Source organism: Cervus canadensis, chromosome 6 (assembly GCF_019320065.1).
Source record: "Cervus canadensis isolate Bull #8, Minnesota chromosome 6, ASM1932006v1, whole genome shotgun sequence".
Lineage (NCBI taxonomy): Eukaryota > Metazoa > Chordata > Mammalia > Artiodactyla > Cervidae > Cervus > Cervus canadensis.
Genome location: NC_057391.1, coordinates 50,978,008 through 50,992,997, shown reverse-complemented (window position 1 = coordinate 50,992,997; position 14,990 = coordinate 50,978,008). Strand labels below are relative to the sequence as shown.

General features: G+C 35.9%; 1 protein-coding gene across 2 annotated transcripts in view; it reads right to left on the bottom strand.

Annotated features, from left to right (window-relative positions):
- The window catches only part of DNAAF4 (dynein axonemal assembly factor 4), a 71,746-nt gene that overhangs the window by 25,716 nt on the left and 31,040 nt on the right, over positions 1 to 14,990 (bottom strand). For both annotated transcript variants that reach the window (XM_043471910.1, XM_043471911.1), the window contains exons 4-6: positions 14,532 to 14,763; positions 3,815 to 3,960; positions 2,394 to 2,503 (exon numbers count right to left, since the gene is read on the bottom strand). In XM_043471910.1, the coding sequence (XP_043327845.1) occupies positions 2,394 to 2,503; positions 3,815 to 3,960; positions 14,532 to 14,763 (488 nt within the window). The remainder of the gene's footprint in view (positions 1 to 2,393; positions 2,504 to 3,814; positions 3,961 to 14,531; positions 14,764 to 14,990) is intronic.

The window sequence follows — 14,990 nt, the reverse complement described above, 5'->3', positions numbered from 1 at the left end:
AAAAAAAAAACTCTTAAAGAGTTTCTATTCCGTCAGCTTCTGAGAGTATTTCTGTGTAATACTTTATTTCACCAGATCGTCAAATACTGGTGAATCACAGGGTTCTAGCCTTAGGCCACTACTCCCCTTTATACCCTATTTTTAGATACTCACTTACTCTTATAAATCAACTGCTGCATAAACGCTGATGACCTCCAAATTGATAACACAGGGCTGGACTCTCCTCTGGGTTTCAAACTTGCTGGACACTGTCAGCTTGACCAAAAGACATCTCTAACTCAACATATTCAAAACTGATCTCACCTACATTCCCCCCTAACTGGCCATCTTCTAGTGTTCTCTAATTCAGTTGGTGGCATATAATCAATCCTTTAAACTAGAAACCCAAAGATGTCCATAACTACTCCTCTCCTCTTCAAAAGTCACTCAGAAGTCCTCCCTATTTTACCTCCTGAATATTTCTCACATTGCCCTCGCCTTCCCCCTCTACAACAATGTCATTGTTCAAGACCTCCACCTTAGTTACTGGAAGATATTTTCCTCCACCTTACAGAATAAAATTTAAGACTAACACAAGGCCACTGACTGTTTTTCTAGGTTCATGTGTTATTATTCTTAGCTTCAAATTTATGTTTTATCAAAAAGTAAGCTACCCATAGTTCCTGGCCTGTATGTCACACTGTTCTTGTCTCCGAGCTTTTGCTCACACTGTACCCTCTGCCTCAAATGAAAACCTTTCTCTCCCTTCCTCCTGAAACTCCTACCTATCATTAAGAGGAACTCAGGTGCTATATTCTTTATGAAGCTCTTCCTGAAACTACCTTCCTTCTTTTAAGGTTAAGTGCCCCTCTTCTGTACTCTCATTTTATCATGGGCTTTCTATGTATTGCACTTTCCATACACGTTGTGAGTATTTGTATATGTCTCTCTCCTCTACTGATTTCTGTAGTTCAGAGCCTAGCCTACAGCCTGACAAACCATAAATAATCAACAGATATTTATTTAATGGTTCAAAAGATGGAGAGGAAAGGAGAGAAGAAGGAAGAGAAGGAGAAGGAGAAGGGATTACTCTTGGGAGTAAGAGGAACAAACCTGTGAGCCTCAGGCTTCTGAACTTCAGAGAAACTGTCAACTCCAGCTCAACTCCACAAATCAATCTCTGGTGGTGTTTTAGAGAAGAGAAAAGACCAGGAAAGAACAGAGTGTAGATGAGAATAGGAAAACACAAAGATAGCCACAGCCTAACTCCACAAAACCTGTGAATACATAAAATGGTTGGTTAGAAAGAACCTTGCAGATGTGATTAAGAATCTTAATGTAGGAGATGACCCTGGATTATAAATATAAGGGTGTTTTTAAATGAAAGAGGGAGGCAGGGGAGCCAGAGTCAGAAAAGGAGATGTGACTATGGAAGCAAAGGCTAGAGTGATGCAACTGCTGGTTTGGGGCCATAAGCCAAGGAATGTGGGTGGTCTCAAGGTTGGAAAACCCAAGGAAACAGATTCTCTCCTACAGTCTCCAGAAGGATTGCACTTGATACTTGACATTAGCCTAGTAAAACCCATTTTAGACTCCTGGCCTCCAGAACTATAAGATAATAGATTAGTATTGTTTTAAGCCAATAAGTTGGTGGCAGTTTGTTATGGCAGCAACAGGAAAACAATACAAACATACAAAATAAGATATAATAAACAATATCTACAATTGCCTCAAAATATGAACTCAAATTGCCACAGAATGTACCAGAATTCATTATTTTTGATAATTGTCCAAAATTTACAGTCACATATAAATAAATAAAAAGACTGTCTAGACATAAAATGATAATTTGTAGACTGGTTTGATAATCTTTTTTTTATTAGAGGATAATTGCTTTATAGTGTTGTGTTAGTTTCTGCTGTACAATGAAGTGAATCCACGGTATGTGTGTATATATCCCCTCTCTCTCGAACCTTCCACCCCACCACTCCATCCCACACATCCAGGTCATGACAGAGCAACAAGCTAATCTGATAAGCTTTCAAAGATTGATATGACTAATCAAAGTAATTCTAGTTTTGAAGAACCATGATTTTAAGGGGAGTAGTAGCAAGGAGTTATGTCAAACACTGAGTAATTTTAAAAAAGACCTTAATAAGCCATCCAAAAGACGTTATATTTTTTCATTTCCATGACATTTAAATACAAAAGCAAATAAAAATAAGAATCTCATTTATTGTTATAGGATTTGACTTTTTAAATACAGAGGTGCTACCTACATAATTGGCATACTTACATTATTTCTTCCCAACAATCACATTCACACATATGTCCAGATATCTAGAAAATGTTATAAGTACTAATATCTACATAGATTTATAATAAGTCTCATGGCCAGGGTACAAACAACTTACTTTCCTTTGTCCTTCAACCATTCTGGGTTCTTTTCCTCTTCTTTTAAATCACAAAGTTCAGGAATATCAGTATTCATTGCTCTTCGTGCCTCTGCTTGTTTATGTAGCCACTGAAATGTGAATGAGTTTAATGAAGGGCACAAAGGTATTATTTTATTAACTGTTCCTTTTAGATTTCCCATCTTCCTACATAACATGGAAATACTATTTGTTATGTACTGAATGTTTGTGTGCTCCAAAATTCATATGGTGAAGCCCTAACCACCTATGTGATGGTATTTGGAACTATGGCCTTTGGGCGATAAGTAAGTTTGGATGAGGTCATGAGGATGAGGCCCCCAAGACAGGATTAGTATCCTTATAAGAGAAGAAAGAAACTAGAGGGCATGCTCTTTTCTCCACCCCACCCCCATATCCAGACCTTTTACTTCTCAGCCTCCAGAACTGTGAGAAATAACTGTCTGTTCTTAGAGCCAGTGAGTCTATATAGTTTGTAATAGTATTGTAAGCAGACTGATATAATATTTGATGGTGATTTTAAACTTCCAGCTTTTATACATTTTCAAGTTTTTTTTTTAATTTCACTAGCTGATTAAGATCAAATATGTAACAATTTCTAGTTCAAACTTTGTCCAAATTTCTGGTAGTTCATGTGAATATTATTTTACTTATCTTGTTTATAATATATATGTATTTTTACAATATAAAAATATATAAATCATTTTTTAAATAATTATAATTTTGTTAGTTATAGAAATCATTTTATAAATAATGAAATACATAAATATATTGCTAATATTAAGAAAAAAGTTAATATTTATAAATTGTCATTATGTATTAAGAAACTTCAATTATTTTCACAACTTTTCAACTGAGAGAGGTACCAGTTCATCCCTTACAGTAAAAAATAAATAAAAGCAGTTATTAGAATTCTTAGTGCTTATACAACTAAATATATGACATTCAAAATCCTAGAGCTCAGGAATTTATAAATGAAAGATATCAATGCCAAATGTCACATTAGAAATACTTGATGTTACTAATTAATTGTAATAATATAGTTATAATAGATTTGCAAATCTTTTCTTACCACAACACACATAGTCCCAAAGTTTATACATCTATTATGGAAAATTATGTATTCAATAAAATAAATGCACATGCAGCAGATTATCTCCTAGAATAAGCAACAACACTGACTGTTAAATCAATGTTTTCTCATTAGCATTGTGAAGCCAAAAAAAAAAATAGATCCTGCAAAACATATTTTTCTCAAAAAGAAATATCAAATTTTTTTCATGAAGTAATATCTTTAGTGCAATGAATACTTTAAAAATTCAGATCCAGGAAGTTTCAACATATGAAGTAAAAAATTAAGTATTCTCATTGTGGTCACTGTAACTAACAGCAAGTGTACCAACCTCCTCTTCTTCTGCTACTTGCGATTCCCGGAGAGCTGTCGGGAATACTCGAGGAGTAAAGCTTATTTTAATACTGCCAACAGAGCGAGGAGCAGGAATACTGTCTTCCTTTAACTTCTCAAAAAATATATTTTCTGAATTTCTCCCTTCAAAAACAATATTAGCAACTAAGTTATTTACCTCTTATTTCCTAGTTAACAATCAAACAGACTTTTAAGGCAATAACCCATTAAAGTTACTTTTAAAATCCTATACAAATAATCCAACCATATTTTCTACAGGAAGGAATGTAAAATTCCTCATTGAAATTATGGAAGCTAATTATCTGTTCTTTAATCAATAACTTCAGCTACTTTTCTGGGGTTCTCTTTGTTAAACCACACAGTGTCTAACTTACATTCACTATAGAGGACGGCACTCTTATAACCTATGTCAACTCTACAGAAGGGTACCTAGGCAAAGTCACCACTTTCCATAAGCTCCAATAGCAGTTATCTTCTATAGGCTTCCTGGTAATGACAGAAAAGATTTTCAGCTATTAGAGAAAGCTAATGCAAACAGGTGAAGAGATATGATGAAAAGCTATACATTTGTACAAAGGCAGTTAGATATAATAACTGTTCAGTCAATATAAGAGAAGATATTAATCTATATGTTAGAATATAAACTATATAACTAAAAGGAAGGAAAGGTACTAAAAAATGAAAATATCAAAACTGATCAAAAATGATTTTCTGCAAACATGACAGAGAGTTTGTATTTTTGATATAAAATGAACACATATAATTAAGATATAAAATTTCCACTTTAAAGAAAAACTGAAAAGGGCCTGAATTAACATTTCAAAGGGAGGAAAGAGGGGATGGGGAAGAAAGAATAAGGACTCAAACTAGAAAGTAACATCAACAAAAATTTAAACAATTTCTATAGATGGTTGCGGTTGGGAACGCTATCATCCAGTGTCCTATCAATCTTTCCCTCTTTGTTTAAGAGTAGGTGTAGTTATGTGCCAAACCTGACGCAGCAGAATGTGAATATAAGTGGTGTATACAATTTACAGATCACCATTTTACCGGTAAATCCACTTGCAGTGGACATCTTTCCCCATCCCACTGGCTAAAAAACAATGCCAACTGCATTATCCACCTTGGACCCAGAGATGGAAGCCAAATAATGGTACAACAGATGTTGCCCCACCAGCCTGGAAGGCCCTGTGGAACAAAGACATCAATCAGGCCTAGACCGACGACCGTTACATAGTAAGTATTAGATAACATTCAATTTTGATCTTATTTGATCTATGACTTTGTGTGCTGTGCTGTGCTTAGTCGCTCAATTGTGTCCACTCTTTGTGATCCCAGGGACTGCAGCCTGCCAGGCTCCTCTGTCCAAGGGGATTCTCCAGGCAAGAATACTGGAGTGGGTTGCCATGTCCTCCAGGGGATCATCCCAATAGAGGGATCAAATCCAGGTCCCCCGCATTGCAGGCAGATTCTTTACCGCCTGAGCCTCCAGGGAAGCCCAAGAATACTGGAGTGCGTAGCCTATTCTTTCTCCAGGGGATCATTCCAACCCATGAATTGGACCGGGGTCTCCTGCATTGCAGGCAGATTCTTTACCAACTGAGGTAACAGGGAAGCCCAATCTATGACTTTGGACCTCTTTTTTCAGTAATTGGCTTGAACCTACCTAATACAATGTCTCAAGAATTTTATACCCAGTATACTGCTATTCATGTATGAAGCCAGGAGACATTCCTAGATAATTAAGAACTAAGTAAATATACCATCTAGCCATCTTTTCTGAGTAAATTACTCAAATAAATGTACCAGAACATGGAAAAATAAAATTAAGAACACAGGAGTGGAAAACTTGAGGGTAAAAATGAAAAATGACAGCCTGTTGCTGTTGTTGAGTCACTAAGTCATGCCAACTATCTGTGACCCTATGAACTGCAGCATACCGGGCTTCCCTGTCCTTCACTATCTCCCATAGTTTGCTCAAATTCACGTCCAATGTGTCAATGATGCCATCCAACCATCTCATCCTCTATTGCCCCTGTCTCCTCTCACCCTCAATCTTTCCCAGCATAGGGTTTTTCCAATGAGTCAGCTCTTTGCATCAGGTGGCCAAAGTATTGGAACTTCAGCTTCAGCATCAGTCCTTCCAGTGAATATTCAGGGTTGATCTCCTTTAGGATTGACTGCTTTGATTTCCTTGCTCTTCAAGGGACTCTCAAGAGTCTTCTCCAGCACCAAAACTCAAAAGTATCAATTCTTCACTGCTCAGCCTTCTTTATGGTCCAGCTCTCACATCAGTACATGACTACCAGAAAAATCACAGCTTTGACTATACAGACCTTTGTCAGCAAAGCGATATCTCTTTTTTTTAATACACTGTTTAGATTTGTCATAGCTTTCCTTCCAAGGAGCAAGCATCTTTTAAATTCATTGCTGGAGTCACCATCCACAGTGATTTGGGAGCCCAAGAAAATAAAATCTGTCACTGCTTCTATTTTCCTCCTTCTATTTACTGTGAAGTGATGGGACCAGATGCCATGACCTCAGTTTTTTTAATGCTGAGTTTTAAGCCAGCTTTTTCACTCTCCTTCTTCACCCTCATCAAGAGGTTTTTTAGTTTATCTTCACTTTCTGCCACTAGAGTGATATCATCTGCATATTCTCCCAGCACTCTTGATTTAAGCGTGTGATTCATCCAGCCCAGCATTCTGCATGATGTACTCTGCATAGAAGTTAAACAAGCAGGGTGACAGTATACAGCCTTGACATACTCCTTTCCCAACGTGAAAAAAGTCAGTTGTTTCACGTCTGGTTCTAACAGTTACTCCTTGATCTGCATACAGTTTTGTCAGGAGGCAGGTGAGGTGGTCTGGTATTCCCATCTCTTTAAGAATTTTCCATAGTTTGTTGTGATCCACACAGTCAAAGGATTTAGTGTAGTCAATGAAGCAGAAGTAGATGTTTCTCGGGAATTCCCTTGCTCTATGATCCAATGAAAGCTGGCAATTTGATCTCTTGTTCCTCTACCTTTACGAAATCCAATTTGTACATCTGGAATTTCTCAGTTCACATACTGTTCAAGCCTAGCTTAAAGGATTTTGAACAATACCTTGCTAGGATGTGAAATGAGCACAATTGTATGGTAGTTTGAACATTCTTTGTCATTGCCTTTATTTGGGATTGAAATAGAAACTGACCTTTTCCAGTTCTGTGGTCACTGCTGAGTTTTCCAAATGTGCTGGTATATTGGCTGCAGCACTTTCACAGCATCATATTTTAGGATCTGAAATAGCTCAGCTGTAATTCCATCACCTCCCCTAGCTTTGTTCGTAGTAATGCTTCTTAAGGCCCACTTGACTTCACACTCCAGGATGTCTGGCTCTAGGTGAGTGATCATACCATCATGATTATCTGGGTCATGAAGATCTTCTTTGTATAGTTCTTCTGTGTATTCTTGCCACCTCTTCTTAATATCTTCTGCTTCTGTTAGGTCCATACCATTTCTGTCCTTTATTGTGCCCATCTTTACATGAAATGTTCCCTTGGTACATTTTTTTGAAGAGATCTAATTTTTTTGAAGAGATCTCTAGTCTTTCCTATTGTTTTCCTCTATTTCTTTGTCCTGGTTACTGAGGAAGGCTTTCTTATCTCTCCTTGCTATTCTTTGGAACTTTGCATTCAGTTAGGTGTATCTGTCCCTTACTCCTTTGCCTTTCACTTCTCTTCTTTTCTTTTTTTCTTTTTTTTTTTCTCTTCTTTTCTCAGCTATTTATAAGGCCTCCTCAGACAACCACTTTGCCTTCTTGTATTTATTTTTCTTGGGGATGGTTTTGGTCACTGCCTCCTGTACAGTGTCATGAACCTCCATCTATAATTCTTCAGGCATTCTGTCTACCAGATATAATCCCTTGCATCTATTTGTCACCTCCACTGTATAATCATAAGGGATTTGATTTAGGCCATACCTGAATGGCCTAGCAGTTTTCCCTACTTTCTTCAATTAAAGCCAGAAGTTTACAATAAGGAACTCATGATGGGAGCCAGTCAGCTCCAGGTCTTTTTTTGCTGAGTGTAGAGTGCTTCTCCATGTTCAGCTGCAGAGAATAAAATCAAACTGATTCCAGTATTGACCATCTAGGGATGTCCATGTATAGAGTCATTTCTTGTGTTTTTGGAAGAGGGTGTTTGCTATGACCAGTGTGTTTTCTTGACAAAACTGTTAGCCTTTGCCTTGCTTCATTTTGTATTCCAAGGCCACGCCTGCCTATTACTCCATGAATTTCTTGGCTTCCTACTTTTGCATTCCAATCCCTAATGATGAAAAGGACATCTTTTTATGGTGTTAGTTCTAGAAGGTCTTCATAAAACTATTCAACTTCAGCTTCTTTGGCATTAGTGGCTGGGGCATAGACTTGGATTACTGTGATCTTGAATGGTTTGCCATGGAAACTAACCATGATCATTTCTGTTGTTTTTGAGATTGCACCCCAGTATTGCATATTAGACTTTTTTGTTGACCGTGAGGGCTACTCCATTTCTTCTAAGGGATTCTTGCCCACCGTAGTAGATATAACGGTCATATGATCAATTAAATTCCCCCATTCCCATCCATTTTAGTTTACTGATTCCTAAGATGTCAGTGTTCACTCTTGCCACCTTCTGCTTGACCAGTTTCAACTTACCTTGATTCATGGGCCTGACATTCCAGGTTCCTATGTAATACTGTTCTTTACAGCATCAGACTATACTTTTAATACCAGATACACCCACAACTAAGCATTGCTTCTGCTTTGGTCCAGCCTTTTTATACACTTGTAAATTTTTAAAAAATTCTCCCTAATAATTGGAGGACAAAAAAATTATGATGGCTTACAAAATATTTGCAACCATATGACAATGAAAAAACAAGCTTGATGAATGTATTAATGTAGTATTTAAGAGAAAAAAATTACACTTCATATGCATGAATTAAAAGATTCAAAAATTAATGCAAACAAATTATATAAAAAACAGAGAAAACTCAAAGAAACTAGGAGCAGCCAAATAAAAATACACACAGGAATTAATGGAATAGAAAACAAATAAACAATAAAAGAATCAACAACACCCAAAACTGCTTTCTGGAACAGACTAAAAAAATTTGCAAAATGCTGCAATAATTGATTAAGGAAAAATAAAATAGTATTAGGAACAAATATATATTTTTTTCAGATTCTTTTACATTATAGGTTACTAAAGACATTGAATACAGTTCCTTGTACTATACAGCAGGTCCCTGTTTTTCTATTTTACAAATGCTGCTGGTAAATTGCTTCAGTCATGTCTGACTTTTTGCAAACCCATGGAACACAGCCCGCCAGGCTCCTCTGTCCATGGGATTCTCCAGGCAAGAATACTGGAGTGTGTATTTTACATATAGTAGCATGTATCTGTTAATCCCAAACTCCCCCTTTCTTTCTCCCTCCACCACCCCTCACTAAAAAATTTTAAAAGTATTTCTTATATGTAGAATCGACAAGAAAAAAATGGAACTCATAGTTACAGAGAGCAGATGAGTGGCTGTCAGAGATGGGGGTTGGGATGTGGACAAAATGGGTGATGGTGATCAAAAAGTACAAACTTCTAGTCATAAAATAAACAAGTCCTAGGAATGAAATGTATAGCCTGGTGACTATAGTTAATACACTGTACTTTTTATTTGAAAGTTGTTAAGAAAGTAAATCTTAGAAGTTCTCATAAGAAAAAATACTGTAACTATGTATGGTGCTGGACAGATTTACTAGATTTACTGTGGTGATCATTTCACAATATATACATGTATTGAAACATTGTATTGTACATTTAAAACGTAATAAGTCAGTTATATCCAAATTTTAAAAAAGACTTCTTAAAAAATTATTTCCTTTCCTGTTTCTCCCTTTTCTCTTCCTAATACTTCTACTATTTGAATGTTGGGACAATGTGGATGTATACTCTAGTTGTTTCATCTGTTCTACTTAATTACATTAACTTATCTGTTTATTTACTGCTATCTGGCTGCATCAGGTCTCAGTTGTGGCACCCGGGATCTCCGCTGTGCTATGTGGGAGATTCATTCTGGAGCATGGACTCTGCAGCTGCAGGGTGCAGGCTCCAGAGAGGGCGGGCTTCAGCAGTTGCAGCGTGCAGGTTACCCGGTGGTGGGACACAGGCTCCAGCGCATGTGGGCTCAGTAGCTGCAGCGCCCAGGCTTAGCTGCTCTGCAGCATGTGGGGTCTTAGTTCCCCAACCAGGGATCAAACCCGTGTCCCCTGCATTGGAAGACAGATTCTTTACCACGGAACCACGAGAGAAGTCCCCTTTTCTATTTTAAAATCTCTTTGTCACGTTGTTCTATTTTCTGGAAAAAATTTACTATATTCCAACTATCTGACTGAACATTTTATACATTTTAAATTTCCAAACTGATTTTTTGGAAAATTCTTTATTACAGCCTCTTGTTTTTGTTCAAGGGTTAAAATATGTTTTCATCTCTCTGAGGACATTAATTATGGTTCTTTTTAAGTTTTCTTCCATTCCCACTTGTTTCATACCTAGTTGTTCCAAGTTATATTTTTCTGTTTGGTTGCTGACTATCTGTTCATATTAAAAATGCTAAGTATAAATATTCTGACTGGAAGTTCTGTGTACATGAATCTGAAGACTGTTGATGAATAAACTTCAGCATGGTGAATTAGTTGGGCCATTAAAAATGACACGGCTTTGCATCCTAGTTGGCTTCCCTGTAGAGGAATTGTTCAATCTGCATCCCAGGTGCACTGGGTTCATGTATGCATACGGCAAAGAGTATAGGTCTTGAAGGGATCTCTTGAATCAGTATTTAGATTTTCATAATGCAGACTTTCACTCAATTTCTGTATTTTCAGAGCAGAATCTCATTGAGTCCTCAACTGTACAGAAAGTAAACCTCCAGCTGTCTGCTGTGGTAGGGGAGGAGAACTGGTAAGCAAAGTCTTACACACTTTCAACCAACCTTATTTTCTCCAGACTTATGCTTGCTCCTACCTTTAGAAGTACCTAGTTTCTACCAAGTTGAGAATGGAAAAATCCACGTGCTCTGAAGTCTCATCTTTCCCTCTATAATGCTTTTAGTAGCTTAGCAAATAAGATAGCTCAGCACTGCAAAATTAGTTCAACACAACAGGCTGATACCAGTAACTGACTTCAAGAGTTCATCCCTTTTAAACTAAGCTCTTCCTAACAAGACAAGGAAGTCCCCGTAGTCATGTTAACTAATTAATGTTCATTGATTTCACTTTCCCTTATAAAAACAGACATAAAGACCCTCAAATGAAACCACTTGGGGGATGGCCTCACTATATCTGGCCCTGAGCACTACTGTGGAATAATAAGAATTTGAGGAAATCATACACACTTTGATGCTTTCATGCTTAAAAATAATAAACATTTTTTCCAATTTTATTGAGAAATAATTCATGTACAATAACTGTACTTATTTTAAAGCACATTAAATGAGTTCTGATAGATGTACATACTCACGAAATCACAATCAAGAAAGAAAATCTCTATCATCTCTAAGAGCCCCCTATAGCTCTGTGCAGTTCATTCCTTCCTTTTTACTCCTGGTTTCAGGCAACCACCAATGTGCCCTCTTGTCTTAAAGCAGCAGTGAGGACCTCCAGTATAATGCTGAATGAAGCAGTAAAAACAGACAAGTTTGCCTTACTCTCCAACCTCAGGGGCAAGATATGCATTATTTCATCAGTAAATAGGATGTTTGCTATAGGTTTTTGTGTAGAAGGCCCTTACCAGATCAAGAAAGTTTCTAGTCCTAATTTTTTAAGCAATTTTTATTATAAATGGGTGTTAGATTTTATCAGACGCCTTTTTGTAATACTGAAACAATCACATTGTTCCTTTAGTTTAGTTAATTATACTGAGTGATTTTCAAAAGCTAAATCAACCTTGCCTTCCATTAGCCATTTCCAGCAGTCAAAATTCTCTAGCATACGTGAAAAACAAACACAATTAAAGTGGTTTAATCATATATGGGTTTGTTTTTCTCACTTAACAAGTTTGAAGAAAGATACTCCAGCATGATTTATAAGCTCTCCAATGTCATTAATGTCCCAAGCTCCTCCTTCTTCCCTGTTCCATCACTCTTAATGTATGGCTTACCTCTTAATGATCTCAAGACGATAGCTAATACATTTCCTGGCATAGATCTTCATTTAGGTGGAAAAAGGAAAGAGGAAGCAAGCAAAAAGGAACTGGGGACACTTATCTTGGAAAAGTAATACTTTTCTATAAATCATTAGCACATTTCTATTTCAAGAGTCAGAGCTATGTCACTTGGCTACATGTCATACAAATGTATGATAAGCGACATACATGTGTCAAGGTGCATACATATATGTGTGTATGTGTGACACACATATACATACAAGTGGCATGCATATACAAGTGACATACATGTGTCACCTGGCTACAAGAGAGTCTGAGGGAGCTGAAGGTGAATTTTGTTTTCCTTTTTTCTTTTTTTTACTAATTTAAAATTACTTTGAAAAATGATTCACTGTTTGATCCTTAATTTTTTTCCATTTTACAATAAAAAATTTCAAATATGTACAAAAGTAGACAGGAAAGAATAATCACCATCATGCATTCATAACATGACTTCAATTATCAACTCATGGCCAACACCACTCATCATTACCTCTATCCACTTTCACATACCACAGTATTTTGAAGCAAACTTCAGACATTGTATTTTTTAATCAATAAATATTTCAGTAGTCACCTCTACAAAATGAGGACTTTATAAACCTAACTATAATATCATTATCACATGTAAAGAAAAAATGTAATTATTCATTAATTTCTTCAAATATCCAACCAATAGTCAAATTTCCCAGTGTTAAGTTTTTTTAGCTGGACACATTTCTTCTGTTCCCCACCCCCAAGTCATGACTCTTCTATCAGTAAAAAGGAGAGTGCACATTGAGAAGGCAAGCTACAGTACCTGCCACGCCATCTGTATTCCACATACACTACAAAAGTAGCTTGTCTGAAGACCATTTCTGGGGAAAATAATACAATATGCCTCCTATAGTTAAAATGCTATCAAATGAGCATTTTTAGTTAACAGTGACATTGAAACAGTAGTATTAGACTTTTTAGGAGCGACCAGGTTTCCCTCTTCAAGAGGTCTAACTTTACTGACCAATGAGATGTTTGTGAATTTTTTAAAAGCGGTTATGTACAAATCCCAGCTAACTGAAGATATCTGTATCTACAACAGTACATGTTCCTTGAAGGCACTGGCCACATGTTTAGTCATAAATGTATATTCCGTAACTCCTAGCACAGAGGAGATATGCAGTAAATAAATATCTGTTAAATGAATGAACAAGATGGAAGAAAGTAACCATATTTGTCAGGCATCTGTAATGACACTACTGAAATAATGGGGGGGAAAAAAGGATTCCTAGAGTAAAACTTAAAAAAAAAAAAGGTGACATGTATTTTTTCCCTCTACCATGTTTCATTTCCCTTATATCCACAGATGAATTTTTTTTAAGCATCTTCAGGATATCTCGTACCTATAAAAGTATGTTTGGGGTCCAACAGTATTTAAAAACAATCAATTTGTCTAGCAGTATTTGAAATTTGGAAGGAAATGTTTTCAAATTCTCTAGCTGTATCAATAATTTGCTGAAATGGCATTAAAGGAGATAGCATAGTATTTAACTGGCACATCAATATTAAACCATATAAATATATATAAATTTAGTAATGGTTATTGCTTAATATTCACTATAAATGACTTTTTAACATGCTAGATCTCACTGTTAACGGTAGTAAAGACATATAGCCTTTGAAAAGAACACAGGTTTCAGAATCAGACAGATCTGGGTTCAAATCGTACAGGTTTGCTTATTGGGTAGTTGTTAATCTTTTCAAAACATGTTTTTCCCTTAAAATAAGAATAACAAAACAAAAAAGAATAACAGCACTTACTCCAAGTGCTATTGTGAGAAATCAGTGATACAATCAATAAAATTACCTGGCATACAGTAATCGCACAAGAAATATGAAATCACTATTGTGTAAGATTTTACTACAAAATGTTCCCTTTAGTAAACATAAATAAGCCCAAAACAAAGTTTAATATTCTAATATCAGATAAAAACAAACTCTTAGTTTTCAATAAAGAAAAATGTCCTCTCACTTATTTTTGAATATACCAGAATCAAAAGCCAGCAGAGTTCTTATCTGTTTACAACTAAATCTGCTTATGAGTACTTGCTTTCCTGAGTTACAAGAATAAAAGACCTTTTAATGAAATTCCTAGTTTCTTATCTCTAAAGAAATAAATGAATATTCCTGGTACTGCTAATTCACTCCAAGTCTTACCGTACCTGAGTTAAACACATAATTAATAACACTTGCCTAAAAGTCTAAAGAAAGCATGTGAGTAAAAACAATATTGAATCTTGGCTCATTTTACTATGAAAACTTAATTACTTTCTGGAAGAATAAGTCTTTCACCTTATTCTCTGTATTGTAGTACATCATACACTAAAATAATGACCTAATACTGTGGACAGATTCTCTCACACACACACACACACACACAATGACATACATACTTCACTAACATGACTCACTTTCCCAGAAACTGTTAATCACCGTACCTTTTGTGGCAAGATTTTTAGATGCTGAATTCCCAGTAAGACATTTATGTTTTAATTTTTTTCTCTCTTCTTTCATTTGCTTTTCTTGATGATATAATTTTTCTTCTCTCTGAATTATTTTGAGTTCTTCAGCTTTTCTTTGACATTCTTTCCAGGCTTCCAATTCTTTAGTTGCTTTTATCCGTTCATTTTCTTTCATATCTTCTATTTTTTTCCTCTCTTCCTCTTCAATCTGTAAAAATTAAAATTACCAAATCCTTTAAAACATATAAAAGCAACATTTTAAAAATAGGAAATTCATTACAGTAATTAGTTACTTTCACCTCTAAACACTTGTCATTAAAACTGCAGCAATAGTTAGCAATGAATAACGAATTAAAATGGGAAAGGCAAATGATTTAGTAGAATGCTCAACAATTTGGGTGTCACTGAACACATATCTTAGTTTCAGGCTTCCGT